We start from the raw sequence: 23,571 nt of genomic DNA, 5'->3' as shown, positions 1-23,571 counted from the left end.
TGATTTTTAGTATCATTATTTCATTATTCATTTTATATTAAGTATTATATTATTAAAATAAAATTAATAAAGCTGTGAGTATAAATATTTTGTAAATCTTCTACGTGAGAGTAAAACGATTTCATCTTACAAACTCGAAAGATAATTGCCGTTGACTTTTATACGATTTTCTGTCCACATTAATTTACGAAAGATCTCCGCTTTGTAAGTTTCCAGGCAATCATAAATCAGTAAAATTTATGGGGACCTATAGTTTAAATTCTTGATGGATACTAGTTGGTTAAATAAGAAATACGAACGGGTTGGTATTTTATTAATGAAATTGTTTCGAAATATTCCGGGAATAAGATTAAGAAAGTGATAATTAATGGTAAAAATGACTTGAATACTACAAAGCAATTAGTCATGCTATTTCATAAATTTACTTTGCATATAATTCTTAATATTGCAAAAATTGTAAATAAAATGTTTAGTATAGTTTTTAATTTAACTCAAAACTGAGGTTTTGTAACCTGCTGGAGTGGTACCAATAAGTAATATTACAGCAAATAAATAATAAACAAATTGGAGCTTGATGGCGCAGTGGTAAAGGCGATAGGATGGTCCTCTAGCCGCGGGTTCGAATCCTGCTGGGGAATGGTCGTAAATGTATGTTTGTGATAATTTAAAGAGTGTAAAATCGGCCAAGGAAAATGATCCCAGTCACGCCAGTAACCAGGCTGGGTAAGACCGGATGTCTTCTGGGGTATTTTCTAAAGATGGTCATAAAGAGGTTATCAATGAGAAAACCTAGTATTTTAAAGGGGTAGAAAAATATATGTAATGTATTAAGTTAAAAGGAGATCATAGTGAGAACTAAAACTCTTTTTGTGGAAAACATATCTCTCTCTCAAAAAGTATTGCTTATCAAACTGCTCTCATATTTAGAAAATGCAGATTACATTAGAGTTCGCAAGGAACTTGTGTTGAATGTTATAAAATTGTCACTGGTCATTAAATTGACAAACATTTCATTGGCGTGAAGATTAAAGGACACTATAGTGGTGACAAAGCATGCGAACAATGAACGCCATTTTATTCTGAGCATTACATAAAAGCACAGATCTTTTTGAATCACGGCATTCATATTAGAAGGGCAGAAGAGGCTAACCCTAATAAAATTTTGGAATTTGCTCGCTGTGTTCAGTAGGAAATCAAGGTCAAACAGTTTAATATGGAGTTGTTAGTTAGTTGAAGATATAATCATAATTACATAGTCCCGCAGTAACTCACCAGATCTGAGACAATGTGCGTTATCCTGCTATTTATTCAGTTCAACATATTTGCAAGAAAAAATACCATATCCAGAGAAAAGATTGACCTATAGTCTATTCAAAGTTTTTTTGTACATACGTCATCAAGATGTTTAATGTATTGCCTGCTGAAATCTCTAAAATCGTTTTAGAATCAGACCATATTTTCCTTCTCATATTATTCTAGTTAAAAAGAGACACAACGCTGTCTAATTAGTTCAAACGCTCAAAAGAATGAACCTGTTAAAGTCGCCCGGTTGTCAGACATAAAAAAAATTCTTGAAAGCAATAGTGATAAGAGGTTGTAACTCTAACCTATAAATTATTGCGGCTGTATAATTAACTGTAGTTTTAGATATACTATGATGTTAAAATAAATTATATTTGATAATATTTTTGTTGAATTATTTTATTTAGATTAGAATTTAGTTCTATGTCAAAGCCAAAGTGAACTAAAATTCAGAGTTCATGCGGCAACACTGCGACGTTTTCACGTCACAAATTTAGATGACGTATATACAAAATAACTTTGAATAGACTTAACGCTATTAAACTGTGAAGGGGAAGGATAGCAATTTCCAAAATATCAAAACTGAAAAAAAATATATTGATTTTCAAAAATTCTAGAGTGGCCCTGGTATATATCAAATTATTCATTGTTTTTTCTAATACTTTTATACGAATAAGTTTAAAACAGACTAGACAAAAAATCGAGATGATACTCGATAAAAAATGTGTAATATTTTTTTGTTAGAAACTAATTTTGTTCATACATATTTCCAGTTTGGAGTTAAAATCTTGAGGTTGAATTAGTATAGCGACTATAAGATGTTTGCAATACTATTATTCAGTTAAATTGTAACTTCACTAAATAAGCCCATCTACTACATAATAATCTTATATTTTAATGGATCTAAAGCATAAATGTCATTCATAAACAACCTCATAATCACTGATGTATACTTTCGCCTGTCCCACAGCGATTAATCTTTCTGACAAAACACAGTAATATACTAAATCATTATAGCATTTATTTCGTAATAAATATTTTTCGGGATTTCGAATTAGTGGATACCAACTCCTCCAGCTACACATACACAGATTTTATAATGGGTTTCACGAACAGATCTAGATACGTATCAGAGATGGCGAAAAAAATTGAATATTTATATCGGAGCTGTGCGGAGGGACTGATAAAAAAATGAACCAGCCGGTTTTTATTGTGATATTTTTAAAAGATATTTTTTTACTGTCGAAAGGTTAACCGGTGGTAAGGTGATTTAACAATGTTAATTCTTATGCCGAGATCATTTGTGTTCCAAAGCAATCAACTCACGCATTTTTTCAGATATGTTTTAACATTGATATGAGACGTTTTACTTTTTTCGTTCAGTTTTATAAAAATAACTAATGAGAAATTAGCGAAACAACACGATTATATATATATATATATATATATATATATATATAGGATTGTGAAGTGAAATATTTAAACTTGGACCCTTTTAAGATAACCTTAATGCTAAGGCATTGTCACTGTGATTTTGGTTAGATATCTTCCTCAAGTGAGAACAGTATTTTTCTTTGTTTGTTTGACAATAACGAACTATAAGCAAACAAGACATAGTTTCCAGAAAATTTGACTTTTCCGCTATGCTGCTGAAAAATATCAAATGTAGATTTGAAATTAACTTGAACATAGCTCAGAAAAAATAACCGCCCCAATTAGTCAATTGAAAATAGATCAAAAGAATGAAGCACCAACCAAACAAAGATTCATATAAATGACAAAAAAGTACTAACTAACAATGGACAGTACCTCGAAGAATAACAGTATATAAAAGGTTTAAACTGATGATATTTCATTACAAAAATAATGACGAAGATGATATTTTGCTGTTTTTTTGACTTTGGGATTATTAAAACTGGACCTGTTACTGACCAACCTAGATAGCATCCCAGAAAACCCTCGGTCTGTTCTAGCATAATTGTGGTGATTAGCATAATTGGACAGGTACTCTTTTTCGGCTTTAACATTTTTAGCAAACAAACCAACACCCATGCCATTGCCTTGGTCAACACTAATACACAATGTTTATCAGTATTAATAAATAGAGCTTCTCATTCTTTGCAAATAAACGAGAATATATTTATTAAACGATTAATATCTACATATATTTTGTTTATATACTTTTTATTATTTAATTGTTACATTGTTACTAGTCGTCTCCGACTAATTTTTCTACTTCAAAATTTAATTGTTCAGTTGTCTTGAGGGGTATATTTAGTTGAATTCGTTTGTTCAATTCTTCAGCAAATCCTTACCAGTTTTTTCTCTTGTTTGTTAACGCTAGGTTTCTTCATTCTCTTATTATATTTTCGATCTACGTCAGAATCACTGACGTATGATCTGAACTTACTTGGATGTCTTGTTTTTTACTATGAATAAATTTAACAGTTTAGGGTTTTCTCTTGAATTTTGTTTATATTGATATATGAAAAGTGAGTAAAAATATCAAAATCACGATAGAATAAATGGTTTTAAAATGGATATTGACGAGGAATATACAGAATCTTTTCTAAAAAACCGCTCAGTGTCCTATGGTCAAGGCCTAGTCAAGGTTTACTATAAACAAAATACAGAAAACTTTGAACTATATGCTCTATATTCAGGATATTTCGACAGCAAAGCAATTGGTCCAATATTATGCCTACTGTACTAAAATTATTACTGATGTAATCTTAGAATCTATTGAGGACCCAATGGTATCATTAAGCAGGCTGGAAACACAACAAACTTATTGAAGTATAAAGCTAATCAAATAAAATCTGCTCATGTAACTTTTGTCTTGCGTAGGAATAGATTCCGACCAATAAATATTTATAATAACTAACTTCCCAAGCAGATATCTAATCTGGAAGAAGCACTAAAGTAAAAAAATTACTTCACTACATAGTATAAAACAAAGTCGCCTTTTCTGTCCCTATATCCGTATGTGCGCTTAAATCTTTAAAACTACGCAACGGATTTTGATGCGGTTTTTTTCAATAGATAGAGTGATTCAAGAGGAAGGTTTATATTAATTTATATTAAGGCAACATTGCTAATTTTAGAGGTTTCTAACGTGATGTCGTAAATTAACCTATTTTTTTAGGCTTATTTAGCAATTAGCAAAAACGCTGCCTAACCCTACGAGTTAGATCAAATTAATGTACTACAGTATTGTACACCATAAAAAGGTCTACAAAAAAGTCCGCGATGGTATATGTTTATCTTTTAGGCATAACCCACATTAACCATTTTTATTGTTTACTTTTTACGTGAGAAAATGGCTTATTTACGAAGCTATTTTAAGCAATACGACATTAATCCTTATCGAATTAAGTACCTTAAATACAGTGTGCAATTAATATAGATCAATATGGTTCCTTACAGCATGTAAATTAAACAAATATTTTCGGAGATATTACAAATTTAAAATTTGCGTTTAAAAATGTGTAATGTAATAAAAATTGTATGAATTTAGATATTCCAAAGATAGCAGGAAATCTTCATAGTAAGTATAGGGGAAGAGGAATTTTTTTACTCCAAATTTAATGCGTGCAGGCCAAGGGCAGTAATGAATGAACCAAAAATACTGGATCGATTTTAATCATGTTTTCATTGAGTGACATAGGCATATATATTTTATGCCCGTGCAAAGTCGGAGCGGGCCGCTATGTTTTTATATACAACTTTCATATTTTTTCTGTAGTGTATTTAATTTAGTATCAGCATTGCACCCGTGCGAAGCCGGGGCGGGTCGCTAGTACTAAATAAAGACGACTTGGACTTCCGGCACCGACTTCAAAGTGATCACTTAGTAGTAGATAAAATACCATTGAAAATAGATAAATAGTTTTAGGTAGGTATTAAGCTAAATTGTGTGTATAAAGTAGAACATAAAATACGTATAGTATAAGTCAGTTGAATTTTTTTCTTAAAAATATTTTATTTTTCTCATTTTAGTGTTAGACATCTATTCAATAAATTACGCAGTTATTTTAATAAGTATTACAATGGGTAGGCCAAGTAAAGTTGCCGTAAGAGGAAAAATAGGAATAAAGAAACAGTGATTGAAAATAATGAACGCTTCGGGACTCGGGGTTACTAAGTAGCCTAGGTGATTTGATAAATGTTCTAACCAAATTAGAACAACAATAAAAATCGTTCTCCTCGCCGGTAATCGAACCCACGACCTCCGCATGTGAGCCGAACGCCATAATCGCTACACCATCGAAGCAGCTGCCTGCAGCGGTATTAACCATGTGATATTCGATTTTCCCGAACTCCGTCATCAGTTCCTGACTTGGTTCTAATGGGATCACCTCGAAAGTGCGCTCTTTACACACATTCGACGGCGAAATCGGCGAACATACATTAAAAAGAAAATGTCATTGTCATACAGTCTTTTTTGAAGTCGGTGAAAAACAATAGCAAGGAATTTTAAATGATCAATACCAGTTTCCCCTCTTTACCTTCATCTTAAGTTTTTCTTACATTTTTCCCATAATAATAAGAAGTTAATTTAAAACAAGCCACCGTTATCCAATCCTCCAAATTGGTAAAACCTAACTGTCCGCACTATAAACTACTATAATTAAGGACCATTTTAATAGAATTATGAGCGGCTAAAAATATCCCCGAATTCATTCATCATCGTAATTAGGTGGCAAATTAGCGGGAGCGAATGATCAACAGCGCTTACCTGGGCGTATTCTGCGCATATATCGATGCCGCCGACGAAATTCGCGACGTCATCGACCGACCAGCTGCTGATGTCCTCGTGGAGCTTCGGACTTTCGCTCTCCGGCCTCTTGGGTAGATTGGGCGAGTTCACCTGGTTGATGTTGCACGGGCTGCCCATAGAGGGCGTCTTGATTCGGGGTCTTTTGGTCGGTAGCGCCGCCGAAGACAAGTCGAGTGGCGAGGAACTGTCTTGTCGTTTAACGTTCTTCAACAATCCCTGAAAACCGATCCATTAACATATTAATTGTGTTGTATATTTAGTACTGTATTTTAAAAAGCAGCAAAGTGATATTTTTCATTTGTTTGGAAACAAAGGGGATACGAGAGTATTAAAAATTTCCTAACGCGATTAGACAACAAATGAAATTTTTATCATTCGTAATATTAGTTTCATTAACGCTGCCGTTATTCCTACATCATTTATCATGGCAAGAGATGTATATGTGTCTAAGGTTGTAGAAAAAGCACAAGTAGCGGTCAAAAAGATATACAAACAGATTAGAGACTGGAAAGTACAGCTTAATGGCTCCTAATCTCTCCATGTTAATATTTCGTTGCGGCAAAATGACAAAAACGTAATTAAATCATTTGTCGGATGCCCGGCTGCAGATGCAGCTAAATAGCTCGGAATATATCTAGATGTTAGGTTAAACTGGAAACATCATTGTTCATCAGACAAAACGCAGAGCAGAATTAGGCTCAAAGTCAAGCAACTATACTGGTTACCACATGGTTATCATAAAGCCAATTTGGATCTATATGGTACAAATATAATGGCATTAAGACATCAAGTCAACTAGTAATCGATCGCACCCAAAAAAAAGTTCTACGATTAATTATCAATGCTTCTCGCTACTTAAACAACGAAGAGCGACACTATGACCTCGAAATCGAATGAATGCACGAAGTGATCCTAGATTTTGCCTTAATATATGAAATAAGGTTGCTCAATCATAGTAACTTGAAGAAATAGTGCTATTAGATAATACGCAGGAAATCAGAAGATCCAAACAAACTAAACCACATGAACTTGTTTAACGTATAAGTGAATTCTTAACTTTAGTTTAAGTAGATCAGTTTTAATATAATTTGGGAAATAGATGCTGATGTATTTATTCTACCTCCGTCTTGTTTGTCTATTGATGCAAGTACAACAGAACAGTAGTAATAAACTAATTTGTAAATTAAGATTGTACTAACCATATGTAAGGTGTAATTAATTTTTAAAAAAGTCAATGCTGTCACTCTATATAATGACATTATTGTTGAATGTTTAGCTGGGACGCCTCCATATAGGCAAGGTGGCTAAAGTTAAATATGCCGTTAAGTTACATCTAAACATTTTTGAAGCCATATTATAGCAAATTTACATAAAATCATACTTTAATCGCTTCAACGTACTTGTCTTTTTATTGAGCGGTAGAAATATAGTCTAACCAATAAAACCGTTAACTCACGTGATCATAATTTATGACGTCAAAATGTCGCAATATTGGCGCATCAACTTTAACTTTGATATATTTTAATGAATTTCATCTAATATATATCTATAAGATGATATAACACGATTTTAAATGTAGTTTGCTTTAGTTAACAATGATATGGCTTGATTCAAGTTTCAAATCTCCAACGACAACTGGAAGCTTAAAAACTGGGGAGAAATCATGAAGAAGAAGATAGCTGTTATACAACAGATTAGTGATATATTCTTTCCAAAGTAGAATCATTCACGTCATCAAAATTTATGACGTCACGCATGATATATCAAAATTCTAGTGTAAATACAATGTTGTATACAAGTAAATAATGAAACAAAAACAACGTTATTAAGTCTAATTTATTTTAATATTATAGTACATCTAATGCATATATACCATATATAGAAGGACCTAAACTATATTCAATTATTTAGCATTATATATATATATATATATATATATATATATATATATATATATATATATACATATATATATTTGCCACCACCTTTGAGGTCGAAAGAGGTTGTAGACGCGTTTTTTCTATTTCTATTACTACTTGTATACAGTTCTCTTCGTAAAATTACTTGCCATATCTATTAAACAGTTAGTAATAATTATCTCCTCATACATTCTAACTATCTCATGTATATTCTAGACAATTTCACACATATCTATGTATATTAATCTTATCACACGTAACAGTACTATTTTCTACAGTTTTCTTTTATTAATTATAGCATCTTTAGTGGTTTCCACTCTCATTACCCTCTCTTGTTAATTTTTAGCTTTGGATAATAATTCCACACGAAGTCTCGAAATTTTCATTCAGTTACTATCACTTTCTGATTCAACTCTGAGTGTTCAAGTCAATAACCAAACTGTTAATTTCCTATCTAAAATAATCGTTCACGACTCCAGCACTTTCAAAGGTAATAATGTTACTGTTCAGTTCACATATACTAATAACTCTTGCTTGTATATCTTTCCCAACCTGCATTTCTACTGTAGTAATTCTATATTATATCCAAGGACAATTCGCATCTTGCAAAAAAGAGGTCCTATCATGAATTATCCATGTCTCGTCTAGATACATATATTGAAATATAAAATCTGTCGTATATTATAATATTCTAAAAACAATGTCTGACCAGAGTTAGATGATTCAATCAATCATATGTATGACAAGTTGCTAACTGCACTGATGTCCGATAAAAAGCATAAAATAATAATAGTCATACTGCTATGTTGCTAAGTTTGATTGGAAACGAAGTGAAGAAATATAAATAGCGTGACAAAATGAGATTGAGCGACTTGTCAGACGCAGTGCTCCTGTAATACGGGATAGGAAAAGGTAAACGATTCTGTAGGGATATATTCAAAAACTTAATAATTTTTGCAAGTGACATCGTTTGATGCAACGCATGTAACGCACAGTACAGCACATTACACATAATACAGTACAATTTCATGCCCACTTTCAAGCTTTCATACCATAAATGTTTTTTAGTTAATATTCACATTTGTATCAGAAATAAGTTCGAAATTGGTAAGACCAAATCTTACAGATTCGGTGAGAAACGTATCACGTATGGGGAGCGCTGCTACTACTATTAGAAGCAGATCATCAATTATTACAAATTTGTTTTATAAGCGAACAATGAGCGATCTACTTTCCAAGAAATGCAAGTATTTCTTCATCAGAACAACAGAATTTTGTCAGAATCTTCAAAATAACATTGGATCGGAGCAATCTGATAACCATAATATCATCATGAGACCTGACAAAACTCCTGGAGGTGGGCACGCGAAGAGGTTCAATCGACGAAGTGGCTATATTTGTTGTCAGAAAAAATTTGCAAAAAGATAGTTATAGGTGATATGAGGTTCATCATCTAGGATCATCTAGTTTTTAATAAATATTAATTCAATAACCAAACTAAATTGATAGGTATATTTACAGCATATTTTGGTCACACCAATCTCTTTGACTTTTGGGCTAATGGAAATAAATGAGTAATGGATACACGGATTCAGTGGGCGGCTCAGAGGTTCACTTGTGGAGGTCTGGAGACACTCTTGAAGCCTAGTAGTAAGTGAACAACGTAAACATCATTTTACAAGGTATAGACCAAACAATATGAAATATAAACAATATGAAAAAAACAACCTGAAATCTAGCCTATCGAAAATTGCTTTAAAATAGGCATATTTAGAGTACTAAATACTATTAAATTTTATGTTTCTGTGAAATAAATAATCTATAAAAACTACAAAATGAGAATTGCTGTTTTAATAATTTTGTTATATACCTGTAGCTCGGCTTCCTTCGCGGTTCGAACCATCGCCAGTAACGTTTGTGTCGTAGACATGTCAATGTACGGAGGAAGCATAGCGGCAGCCCCAGCAAAAGGACTCAATACTGACGCGAAATCAGGTTTCTTCCCTGCCAAATCCCCTTCCTTCGTAGGTGTCTGCGTAAGTGCCGGCAATAGATTTGTAGGAAAGGTAATTGGAGGAACTGCAGCTTTAAATCGGGGATCCAACGGTGGGGGAAATCCATTTCGGGCGGCATTGAAGTAGCTAATTAATTTCGAATGGAAATGCGTTAATATTTACCGACAGTAAAGAAAATCAAAAGCAAACTTACTCATTGGGATTGGTGTGGTTGTACTTGGCAGCAAGACTTCTCATGAAGTCACTATAATTCCGTCCACTTACCGGTCCCAATAAAGGATTTTCCAATGCAGGCGGTGTTTCGGAATGAGTTGCCGAACTAGGCGTTACGCTACGAGAGCGCGAGGATGTGTCAGGAGTGCTTGGACTAAGCCTGCAATAACATATTAAATTAAAATTGAGATCTTGCATAATTATTAGTAAATTAATATAGTCTTATAATGAACTAGAATTATTTATTTATTTAGGAATGACCCACAAACCTCTAAAACTATTTAAAAAAAGCTGTTTCCAATTTTATGGCATTCAAATGAGATATAGGTAAGCAATGAAAAAAAGATGAAAGATGATGATATATATGTCTGTTATATTATACCACTGGCTAAGTACCGCACTGGCTAAAATAGTTTTTAAAATAAATTAATAGCTTTTGTTTTCTATGACTTTCCATATTTTATATCTTATGTCCATATAACATATTCCGTATAGTTATTCCATCCAAGTTTTTAATCCGAAGGCACTTTTCCTTAATTTCGCCCAAGTTGAATAGCCGCCTCTGTGAACCGTGCACTTAGTATTCAAACAACATATGCCTAAGTATCAGATCCGCAATCATTTCACAAAGCTGGAGGCTCCCAATTGCTACCGGATACCAATTTAGTGAACAAAAGAGCTTTATATATACTTAAGAGGGAGGCTCTATGGAAGCTTCAACTGAAATAAGTAAGAGAACGTAAAATTACGATATCCCTTCGATATATATCCTTCAAATATTAAATAAGAGGGAGCCATCATAGCATCGTCTCGAAATATACCCAGGAATTTATAAAAAGGTGGAACTCTTCAGGATTTTGCGTGTCACACTTGCGCAAGAGCCATGCTAATGTTTTCCATATCGCTCCAATTTTAGTATATGTACCGCCAACACGAATACTGAAATAAAACTATATGATAAATGCAATGGACATTACTATTAGTTCATTCAACAGTGTTGGTTTTGCTTCACAAGAACAACACTTTAGTTCAGAATCTTAAACGAGTGACTTCATTTCAAAAAAGGTCTCGGAAAGAAACAAGGAACAAATAAATATATAATTTGCCTTAAGCATATAGTTATTGCCTTTAAAGTATTGCCTTACTAGTATTGCCTTTAAAAGACTCCAAGGTTACATATTTTAGAGTATAACAGTGTGTCTAAATGTCAGAGTTATACTGAAGGATAGGTAAAATATTTCATCTTTTCCACATGCACAATCTTAGAGAAGATATCAGATTATATTTACGTTCTGTTGTATTTTATTTAACTGAGAATAATGCATCAACATATGTATCAAGGAACCAACAATCATCATTGGCGAACATCAAATATGTTAAGGAGTTTTTACAGTCGCGCAGTCACTGGAAACATTGTATAGCTCCGGAAGAAGTTTATTGACTTCTAGGGGAACATGCTCAGCTTCGTAAGCTTCCCTAAGTAAGGGCTAGAGTATCCAGTCGAAAGCATATCGAAAATCTATCAAAAAGAGAATTGTGGGGTTTTCACATCTAACACGATGATACATTAGCTGGCGTAGTACGAATTATTGAGTTTTTTGGTAAATTTATTTCGATATATATCATTAAACTACTATCTTCAAAAATAGTAAGACTTTGCAAGATTTAGCTTATATTAACTAATACCTTGAATACCTTAAAAAACCTGGTATAAAATCGAGATGCGTTCAATGAGCTCAAGTGAAGGGCAATTAGTAGAAGAATTTGTTCAAGACGTAATGTTCGGAAGAAGTCAAGTCCTGTAACCAGGGCTCTTCAGAGACTTGAACAGAAATAATGGATAATGAATACATAGACGAAGATCTTGGGAGTAAATTTTATTATATTGAATTGGGAGTAACTCTATCAGTAATCAAAATACGTGAACTGATATATATCCCAAAGATTAATATAATGAATCAAGTTACAGTTGAAATCACAAAATACAATGCCAGACAGAAAAATGGCGCCTCAAAATCAATCACAATAAATCAGTGCATATTTAGGTGAAAGTCGCATGTTAAGACCAAATGTGAAGAGCTGAAGTTCAAAAAAATTTAACTGTTTTTGTGTAGATTTTCAGCTCTGTCAGTATATAATACGCCTTTGTTTTACCAACAAGTTCTTGAATCCAGTAGAGACTCTAGAGTTATAACAGCCATAGCAATACAACTATCATAAAATTATTCCAAAACAAAGTACAGCGAGATATCGTTGATGAACAAAATGCATAAGGATATCAAGGATTATACCCAAAGACATGAACAGAGGGCCCCAGCAGCAATTGAGTTTCTACTAATTCCAAATAATGACGGCTTAGTCAGAAGATGAAAGAGAGTAAAAAATTGTAATCTGGTTCAGTGAAGTTATAGTAAGAGTCCGTGCATATTAAAAACAGCAAAATGGATGTTAAGCAAAGTGTCTATCGCATTTTTAAGCCGTAGACAAATCGGACAAAAGCAAATAGCTTAATACTGTTCATTTCCTATAATAGTAACAAATGCATTAAAAAATGTATTAAATTTGATGGAAAAATATAGTAATTCATTTCTAAATACATAAATCTGCAGAGAAACTTGCTCCTGATGTAATAGTAATATTTACCTTTCATTCTTAACATTATTATTATTATTATGAAGTGCATAATCTCCGGTTGTTATTGAAGTTGCTATCATTCCGTTGTTATTCGATGACGTTCGATCCATACGTTTCTTCCTCAACGATTTGGAAGGAGTAAGTGGACTTTCCAACGTTTCTGTGGAACTGCTAGTTTCTCCTGAAACGAAGAGAATATCTATAAAAATTGTGTTTAAACAAAATTCATATTTAGTATATCAACATTAATTAATTAGGATAACATTAATTCCATGAAGAAATATTTACTAGTGAAACAGTAACACAATTATTTGAGCAAAACTATGAATAGGAGAAAGAATAAAAATAATTATCAGGCCTATAAATTAATTTTATAGGATATGTTACACAAGTGGGTATATTTGTAATCAACTTCATGTTGAAACACCATCAACAGGCTTCACTTTTCAATATAAGTCATATCGTAAAAGTGTGTAAATGAGAAAATCTTATTTGCGGGAAGATTTTTTTAACTTAATTTTCGAAAAAACAAGGTTACTGAAGGTCATCGGATGGTATGTGAAGCTTATGGCTTTCAATCTATGGACATTTGTTTCAAAGTTCTAAAAATGATATTTTTGACATCGCAGTCAAAAGCGTTCTGGAATGCAAAAAAAATGAGAAGACATTACTCCATGAAACTTATTCTTAAAAAATATTATTCTTAAACTTATAAACTATACTTGAATCAATGGGAATAGCTATCGACTACAATTGATATGTTTGTGTCGAGCTTTGCATGAAAACGGCCGAATTACTAGCAAAGATGCGACAATGTTATTCTTCAGCATGATAACGCTCGACCACATATTGTAAAACCAGTCAAATCATTCTTGGAAACATTAAAATGGGAAGTGCAATCGCACCCGCCAGATTCTCCAGATCTTGCTCCTTCTGATTACTACTTGTTCCGATATATGAGTTCTGGCCTGTTTGAGCAGCGTCTCTTCTTATGAAGATACCAAAAAATCTCGATCGATTCGTTTATAGCCTCAAAAGAAATCCGTAAATAGAGAGATAGATTTTTAAAATAATCCTTTTAAACTAATTTATACGCTTTATATTTTCGCTTAACGTTAAATTAAACGAATAATCGAGATAAAATGACATACAACCCGACATTGTATCAAACAATACGCTCGGAATCAACTATTGTTGCATTGTCCATTTAAAGACGGCGTCCTCGTAGTAGGCGTAGAAAGCGAACCAGAAAAAAAGCAAAATCGAATATAATCGCGACCCAAACACCTGTGGTCGTCGTCACCGAACGTAATGAATGGTGATTGGCTACCGTGCCTTTTATCATTTCCGGGGCTGCCGCTCGTCTTTTGTTATTCCGCCGTTCTTTTGTTTTCCGCTAATTCTTTTGTCTTTTCGTGCTTTTGTGTTCCAAAATTGGCGCTTATTATTGGTCAAGATTTATCGCCGAATATTGAAATGGCCGTATGCTGTTGACACGCGTTTTAAAATGCAGTAAAAATTTGACGTAACGAACTAGAAACTGCTTGTTGTCGGGGTTATATTGTCTAGTTATATGCATACGGGTGTAGAACAATAGATTTTGAATATATTGTACGTTAATTCGAATCTATTTTGTTCATTTTTATTAAACAGGGAAACAGGCAAACAATACTAGTAGATAATGATGTAGTAGTGTCCATAGAGAAATAAAAATTTAACTTCATAGGAAATTTTGGCGAAATGTTTCGCGACGTCCAACATGTAGATGTCGATACGTTTAACATATTACTTGTTTTGTTCGCTATGCTAAGAGCCGCGACGGAATCTGATTGGTTCATTTCGTTCTATGGTGTGTTTATTTTGCACGCCATTTTCAATGTGCCCTATATTGAGAACAGTGTGGTTAGCTTTTTATAACGTTTATATATTAAATTATTATTTTATTTTATTACAAAATACAAGTCGGTAGTTCAAACGCATTCCCGTTCTAGGAAGTGTTGTGTGCCCGGACGCATAGATAGTGAGGAAATGCATCATCGTTTAACATGAAATAGATTAATGATCGTTAATATGTGAGATTTTTATGATACGTTTAGGGTTCCCTTTAAGTACTTATGAACAATTTAGTGATGGTGAAAATAATACCACGAGCCCAGAATATGTACAAATGGAAGTGGATCAAAATCAAAATTATATAGAAGGTAAATTGAAGGAGTCAGTCACATTTCTGTTCATAATTGTTACCATTAATTTCTAAACTGTTTTACTATATTTGTAGTGCCAATTTCCATCGTTTCAGGCCCACAATCAGGGGTTTGAAACAAGTATCATTGACATTTGAACAAACTCCACAAGGTAATGGTAAAGTTTGTATTCATTCAGCCAGTATCCTTCTTTCTGCTCATTCTTACTGTTAATCACTAGACTCTATAACTTCAGTCCAGATGTTCCTATAAGGGCAAATAAAGTTTTACATTGTACCGTAGTGTACATTTCAGGTTATTTAGTAAAACTTTTTAAAAAAGAAATTAAGTGTGACTTTTGTTTATATATAATTATGAATAAATCAGTAAACGCAGAAATTGAGACAAATTTTATAGAGGCAAGAAAATATGCCGTGCCCCAGACTCTAACAAAATTGATTTATTATTATGTCAGTAGGTCTTTGAGTTATGTCTTATTTTATTCAGCGATTTTGCCACGTCGATAAAATAACAAAATTTTTGTCAAATGTTTAAAAAAAATAAATTAAAAACCCTTCAATTGTACATTCCACAACGATCTTTCGGATAAAATATCAAAAGTTTTTGCTTATGGTTTTATATATATGTATATAATATTTATATTTACTAATGTTTATTTTTATATTATATTTATATTTTGTAGGAAAGATGGAAGAGTTTATATTTATATTTATTTATTTTTAAATATTATATTTATATGTATATTTAATTGAATTTAATTTAATAAATTTATTTCAGAAACAAATTGCTTTTTATTTCAATTTCATTGGTCAATTAAACATGACGTCAAGGCTGTCACGTGCCAAACATTACTAATGAGCCGATCAAATGTCTTCACAGTAAAATATTTTTCTTACAGGTGCCTATAATAGAGATTTAAATTGACCAATCAAATTACTTGAATGGCCCATTATGGCTCCCTCTGGATGTTGGGCAATGCAAAACTTTGCGCCAGAAATCCTTATTAAGTTGCATCTCTATTACTTTATGGTAGTGGCCTTGATAATAAATTAGGTGGTCTGAAACACAGTAGTGTAAGTCAAAATATTAATATATTCAGGAAAACAGTATTATGCATTATTTTTTGTAGAAATATAGAAAACTCTTGTTCCGATTAATATTTATATATATTTTCTTGTATTTCAAAGAGAACTAATGAAACTCATTAATAATATTTTTTATAGTGAAATACAGACCATCACACTAAGTTTTGTAATTACCAATTGCGGTGACATTGGTTGTCATATTCATGGTAAAATACACTTAATAATATTTTTATGTCTTTTATTAGATTCATTTAGCACAATCTTAGTTTTACATTAATTGCTACTTTTACTTGTTGAAACTATTCACAAGAAATAAGAGTGTTGGATAAATACATTAATATATATTACACAAATCTATTATATAATTTAATTGTACATTTTATTAAGTCATTTTTCCACGTTATTGTGATTTAGTAGACTTCTTTTATGTATTGATAATGAAATCTTGGACAACTGCATGGATGGATCACCGTGCAGTTCTTCGTTAATTATGTAACCCTCAGCATTGGTAACTAATCCAAGAAATTGTTTTGCCAGTGTTGAATTACTAGTCAATTTGTTTATTTTTAGTGTATCCTCATATCTACGCCCCGCAAATCAAAATAGGTTTTATTATAAATTAATGAAACATTTAATTGATTTTTCTTTGGTATTAGATCAACATGTGAGTATCTTCCGGCTAACCAATCGTGTTATAAAATGTTGAGTCTGCTCTGAACAGCTATTTGGCTAACATAATGTAATCAGCCGTCGAATGAAGGAATTGTGATCCCTCTCTCAAATGATATATTAAATTTTCTATTTCTTCATCGCAACGTAAAATTGACATGGACAGATTGTGTTTTTCAATATCAGAATTTTTATAGCTCTAAGCAGAAATTTGTCTGATTGTGGCGATTGAAGTTAATAGAGAATACTCAATAGATAAAAAGAGTATTAAGAAACAACATAATTAGCTTATCTGAAAGGCACTTTACTAATACGTCACACTAACACGTGTTCCTCTTTTATAAATAAGTCTCTATTAAGACAGAATAATCTTTCTCAAATGTTATTTTGAAAACAGCAAAATGATGATGTGCTATTCTTTATGAGAAAAAGTGTACATTTCCTCACGAATAGTTAAAATTTCATTAGTTTCAACTAATTTAAGATTTACTTAAATGTGTTTATACATAAAAGTGTATTTTTCAAAAGTTTAAAGTGTCATCAGACAGTCGTCTTTACTTTAAAGACGTCTTACTTTTCGACATACAATTCAAATTATATTAGAATAATGAAAATATAACGGCTAGCTATATAAAATACTAAATAAAAACAAATTTATTTTAATTTCTATCTATCTGTCTATTTTAATTTGCCACGCGCTCGCGCGTTATTTGGCCATTTTATAAGGAATTTTATTAGGAATATATATTAAGCGTAATCGGCTTCTAGGGTTTAAATTGGGACAGAATAAAAGTGGAAGTACTGCCCATCGGCCCGTTCTAATACATCGCCATTTCTTTCACTTAAATAAAATAGTTTTAAAATAAAATAAGAAAAGTTTTCTAACTTACATACCGTTCATTAAAAAAAAAGAATAAGGAAATGGAAAAAGAAGAAATAGAAGTAATAACTGTAACATAACTTAACATAATGTAGCTGATTAATATATTGGGAAGAATGTTTTCACTTGAAACGTCTTAAATATACAATTGGTACTCTCAGTTACCATTTATTAATGGTTCAAAAAGAGAAACAGTAAAAGGCTTCTTTATGATCATCGCACAACGTAATGGCATTTGTAAATTAAACATTTCAAAACTCGACATTCCGATCAATTAATAGAATCAATTTATCGACGGCCAGTCGCTTTCATTCAATCGAACCTTTTAATAAATTTTTACTACGCCGAAGACGTTCCTCACGTTTTCCATCGGGTCCGAGCTGCTGAAGATGCAACAATGACCAGTTATTTTTAATCATCAGCAAGAGGGAACTTCTTTAGATCGCCTTTTATAGAAAAATCGCCGTGTCATCTCTTGGTAATTCTCGCAACAAAAACCACTGATTGCCGATGGCCTCTGAGAGATCTCGCGGAGCAGCGGTCAAAGAATGAGAAATGCAACTAATTCGAACTGCAGAGCGAGTACTGAACTGGTCAAAGGAGGTTTTTTTTCCAGGTCTTCGGTGCTATTACGGTGAAAAACGTTCACTCGCAGGCTAATAACAGTTCTTCGCGCACAAATATGTCGAGAGGTATCTAAATAAGCAAAATGTTCGCAGTAATGAGTCGTATTATATCAATTTGAAGCAAGGAAGTGACAATTACATGTAATTTATTAAACTGCGGGCATACAGTGTCGTCTACAAATGTTCGAAACATACCAGAAATGATATTTTATGAAAATTTATACACATTTTCAACTAGCTACTGAATTTTCTATTTTACTGGAGTTTCCGTAAACTTCAATAATTATGTTAATTGAGGATACATTATTCCCCAATACCTCCGGATTTGGCGCATGCGCACCCTCCTGTATAGAATAAATCATAGAAAAGAATAAACTATATGAAAATATATTGTCTTCCTTTTCTAACGGCGGTCCATTCTTTTCGAGTCGATCGGTGCGGTCGAGATCAAATCAACAAACAAATCTATATATATAGAATATATAGAATATTTAGATTTAGTGTTACATTAATAATTCTATACTATTAATAATTAAATTGTTGTGTTATTCTTTGTGGTTTAATAGACATTGATTTTAAAATATAAAAGAACAAGGGTAAGTACCGTATGTAAGGTTAAATGTGTAAAACTTATAAAATCCATACAGCGTCAATTTTATGTATAGTGGGAATTTTAGCTGCCAAATATATTAGTTTTAACGACCTGGAATAGGTTTCAATATATGCCAAAATTTAATGATAACAAGAACAGACAAGAAAATGATTCTTGTTGTGTTGGAAATAGTCAAGTCATTCATGAGGTTTGTCCACCAAGAAAACTAGCAAAAACTGTAATAACTGCTAATAATTTTAAGCATAATATACTTTAGTAATGATTTAAATTTTGTTTTATATCTAAGATGTAACTACAAGTTGTTGAGAGTAAAAGTCGAAGAATGTGAAATTCAGAGAATAATTAGACAAAGAATAATTACCGTGACACTTTGAAATAATTAAATTTGCTAACAAAAGAAGACCTGGATCAATAATAAAACTAATTCAGCCAACCTATTCATTAGTAAGAGAAGAATTTCTTTCCTTTCATGTGCCCTAGTGTTCGCGTATCAAAGCAAATGAGACAAAGTCTACCCAGGTGACATTCACTCTTTGTAGAAAAGCATGTTCTTCGGTAAAATTGAATAATCATGGACTTCCGCAAACAGACAACATTAAATATATGGAAATGCATTTCGATCGACGTTTGACATGAAAAAAAAACATATAGTAACAAAACGCAAAAAGTCTGGGCTTAAAATAAACCAAATGTACTCGCTGATGGGGCGTAAATCTAAATTATCATTAGATAACAATATTTTGGTATATAAGTCAATACTTAGGCCCCATTTGGATCTATGGTATTGAACTGTGAGGTACTACTAGCAAATCTAATATAGATCCAACAATCTAATTCAGCGCGATATCCCCATAGAACTCATAATGAGTGTGATTCGGAGTGTTAGTGGGAAGAACTCTGAAAGACTATTAGTGTATCCAAATGCAGTTGACAAACAGTTAAATGTGCGCGATGACAGCGTAGTGCATAGGCTTAAACGCAAACTACCATACGAAATAATTAATAGACACATAGAGTGAGATTTAATAATCTCTAGAATAAGCTAGAATAGTTTTTAGAATAAGTTAGGATATACTTTAAAAGTAACTTATAATAGTATCTAGAAAAAGATATGGATTATAAGTTGTACAACAGATCACTTACTGAGGTGATCTTCTACATATTAGGATGGTTATATTATATAACTGAATTCATATAATAATACTTATTGCCCACGGGCAAATTGTTGACCTTCTAGGAGGTTAATTCAATAAAATGAGCAGTAATTTTCCTAGGGCTTAAAAAAACCTATATACATTAACTATATTTCATGTGGTCTTGATCAGTACAAACTTGTGTTTTTATAGTTGCAGAGCATTCAAGGATGTTGGGCAGTTTGTTTACCAGTTTGCGAACTCTAATTAGATATTTCATATCTGTGGTTGACCAATGCCGCTGTCCGTAAAAACGATAATTCTTTACTAATACTGCTGCTCCTGTTATTTACAGGTATCAATTTTTTATATGTTCTAGAGATCAACGCGATTTTGCAACTGAGGTGGCAGCATGACGCCAATATGGCCCCATTTATTTTAGGTTACAATTTAGAAAACTTATCAAAACCTCTTTCTCAGCATTCATTTAGTTGTGATGCAATACTGGAAAAATTCCTCAAATTGTAATCCTGCGGATGATATAATCTGGTTGGTACAACACACACAAGTAGGCAGAAGCTTGACGTATCAACAATTGTTACTGTTGACCTGAATGTAATCTAAAGCTAAGAAATTAATTCTGATACTTCAATAAATTCCTCCAAGTACCATAGACCTAAGGCCGAGAAATTGTTAGTCTTATCATGGGTCTGAAGGTTTAGAAAATTAGATATATTGGACTTTTTCTGGGTTCATCGTGTGCAGTCCAGTCGGAAGACTGTCGATTTGACTTCGTAGTGAAATAATGAAGCCCTGTTTCAAATATAGTCACATATCGGCGCAAAAACTCGGGTTTTTACGCTTAATTATCTTCAAACACTGCTCCGAATCATCAATCAAATCATCAACTTGTTGTTTTTGGTCAAACGTGAGCTCGCACGGCACCCACTTTGCACAGAGCTTTCTCATACCCAAATATTCGTGAAGAATATGTTCAGTGATGTACATGTTCAGTTGATATCTTTAGAGTGTCTGCTCCTTCATTCAGTTTCAATTTACATTTATCAATTTACTTAATAAGGCAAAATAAGTTCGTGGATTTTTTTAATGTTTCCGTCAGTAACAATCTCTTCTAGGCATCCACTGCGTCCGGCGTCTTCGATGCTCAATTCACCACGTCTAAACTTAGCATACCAATCCTTGATGGTTGATTTTTCCTGGGGCAGTGTCCAGAAACTCACCATCCAACCAAGGTTTTGCTTCAACTGTATTTTTTTCCTTTAAAAAGCAATATTTTATCAATACACGAAATTCCTTTTCATCCATTTTATCACAATAACAAAAGTTGGTTCACTCAAATTGCTATAATTCACAAACTAATAACCCGACAGCTGTCAGATGTATACACGCATCTATTTAATTGTAGTAGCGTCATATATGTGTCAAGCCGGGTACTTTTCAATTGACTTGTTATATAAAATTCTCACGATGCTCAACCGCAGCTCCATTGGTGTTTTTAAATTATATGATAAGCTAGTTTACAGGTAACAGTTTTATTGATATCAGGTTCGAACTTAACCAGGAGATTGAGTTCGAGATCAACAAGTGTTTAAGTTTATCCAACTTAATTTCCAACTTCGGTTCTAGCATAACTTCAAATTAAGTCCTTTTCTGTGATTTACTAAATAACACGTAATATAAATTTCATGTAAGCTAATAGATTGTAACCTTAAACTGTATTAAAAATCTGTTTGTACGAAATATAAAAATAGGAAACATCTATTTGTCTTTCTACGAATATAATTTTAAAAATAATTTTAATTTTTAATAATTTTGTGAGGTAACTAACTACCTAGTCCAAGATATATTATATGTTTGTGATAATAATCGTAGCGAAATCTCTAGGCAACAGGCTAGAATCCGACAAGATATTTTAATACAATTAAAAAAAATGTTGGAGTGTTCATTAATATATTGAAAAATTCCTGTAGCAACAAAAAAGCAGAGAAACACTTATTTATTTTTTGGAAAAAAATGTGACTAATTAACATTAGTTTCAAAATTAATATTTCCATAGGGTTTTGAAAGCAAAATTTATTTTACTTAACGATGTTTTTAGAAGATGGTCTTAAAGAGCAGTTTGTTTATAGACGACGTTAGATTAGTCTTTGGGATACTTATGGGAAAACATATAACACTATAGTTATACGATGAGATATATCAAATAAATAAATCCACAGGATTGGGACTAACTTTTCCCCTTAAGTGGTAGTTTATTATAAACAGTCAGATAATTATTTAAATTTTTGTAGTATGTTATATTCGTAGTTAAAAATATTAATAATTAATAAATCAGACACTAGCAAAATAAATAAATATTTAACAAGATCATAATAGAGACGATATTCTTTATGTCTCGCTGTCTTTCACATCTTGTTTTTCTATCTCCTAATGAATATTACCCAATTTAGTCAACTAACCCAATTAATAATAATAGAGTACAGTATTATATTAAAAATTAGTTGTTAATTAACTGTATTAATTCTAAATTCCAGAAACAATTTTGCAAGTTTCCTTATATTTTATAAGTTCGATATGTTAATATTAAGTCGTTCTAGTTTATTATGTTATTAATACAAACATATAGGACAACTACATGAACATTAAAAATGTAGATAGAAAAATTCCAGAGCAAAACATCGGAGAAACAGAAATATATCAGATAATGTTATTTGAATTTTAATTTATGCAAATCGGCACAATTTATTATAGCTTATTATTGACTGAGAAATCAAATGTTATACTAAATATTATATAGCTTTAATTAACTGGACTTATTAATATAAATTAAAACATAATAAATGTTATCAATGTAATATGCTAAGTGATTTATTACGGAAGATATTATAGAATATAATTGAACGATTTCTTAAATTATATAACGCATTATAGAGAAAATGTATTATATAATATCGTTAAGCTATTTTAAACTAATATTTGTGTGTATTAAATTATACGTAATTATAAAGATATATATTCAACGTTTGTATTAATATATCGATATATAAAAATGTATATAGTGATATAAAGTTATTGATCTATGAACAAAATTACGATAAATAGTTATTATTAATATGATTTGGTGAAATATCGCAATAAATCTAATAAATAAACAAGTCAAAACTTAGTAATCAAAAGTCAGCTTGATTGACGTAGTGGTAAAGGCGACAGGGCGGTCCACCTACTGTTGCGACTGTCGTGGGTTCAAACCCTGCCTAGGCATAGTCGTAAATAAATGTTTGTGGTGGTTTAACATTTGTGATTGTTAAGAAGTATAAGAAAATTGATAATTAAATAACCTGGGTGTTGAACAAACCCCATGCTAAAATCCAACTGATTATTTTATGAGTTAATTTTAAAGCCTATTTGGACTTATAGAGTACAAATATGTGGCTACGCTAAAACATGAAAGCGACTAGTAATTCAACGTTGATAAAT

General features: G+C 32.0%; 1 protein-coding gene, 1 long non-coding RNA gene and 1 other non-coding gene across 6 annotated transcripts in view; 1 reads left to right on the top strand and 2 right to left on the bottom strand.

The window, feature by feature from the left end:
- Positions 1-23,571, bottom strand: part of Samuel (SAM-motif ubiquitously expressed punctatedly localized protein) — a 334,669-nt gene that overhangs the window by 60,311 nt on the left and 250,787 nt on the right. For 3 of the 4 annotated variants that reach the window (XM_076402021.1, XM_076402030.1, XM_076402040.1), the window contains 4 exons: positions 12,873-13,044; positions 10,210-10,389; positions 9,872-10,142; positions 6,041-6,298 (listed from right to left, as the gene is read on the bottom strand). In XM_076402021.1, the coding sequence (XP_076258136.1) occupies positions 6,041-6,298; positions 9,872-10,142; positions 10,210-10,389; positions 12,873-13,044 (881 nt within the window). Of the gene's footprint in view, positions 1-3,663; positions 4,242-5,105; positions 6,299-9,871; positions 10,143-10,209; positions 10,390-12,872; positions 13,045-23,571 lie in introns of those variants that run through there. The other variant, XR_013005479.1, reaches the window with a different exon arrangement.
- On the bottom strand, positions 11,063-11,169 carry LOC143189419 (U6 spliceosomal RNA). Its single transcript, XR_013003871.1, has one exon. It is a non-coding gene; the product is annotated as a U6 spliceosomal RNA (small nuclear RNA).
- On the top strand, positions 14,831-16,055 carry LOC143195236 (uncharacterized). Its single transcript, XR_013005503.1, has 3 exons — positions 14,831-15,064; positions 15,163-15,218; positions 15,966-16,055. It is a non-coding gene; the product is annotated as an uncharacterized LOC143195236 (long non-coding RNA).

The sequence above is a fragment of the Rhynchophorus ferrugineus genome, unplaced genomic scaffold (assembly GCF_030347505.1).
Source record: "Rhynchophorus ferrugineus isolate W39M unplaced genomic scaffold, kcgeb_rfMv2 rfM1, whole genome shotgun sequence".
Lineage (NCBI taxonomy): Eukaryota > Metazoa > Arthropoda > Insecta > Coleoptera > Curculionidae > Rhynchophorus > Rhynchophorus ferrugineus.
The sequence above is the reverse complement of the archived record's forward strand: the minus strand, read 5'-3'. Positions and strand labels throughout refer to the sequence as shown.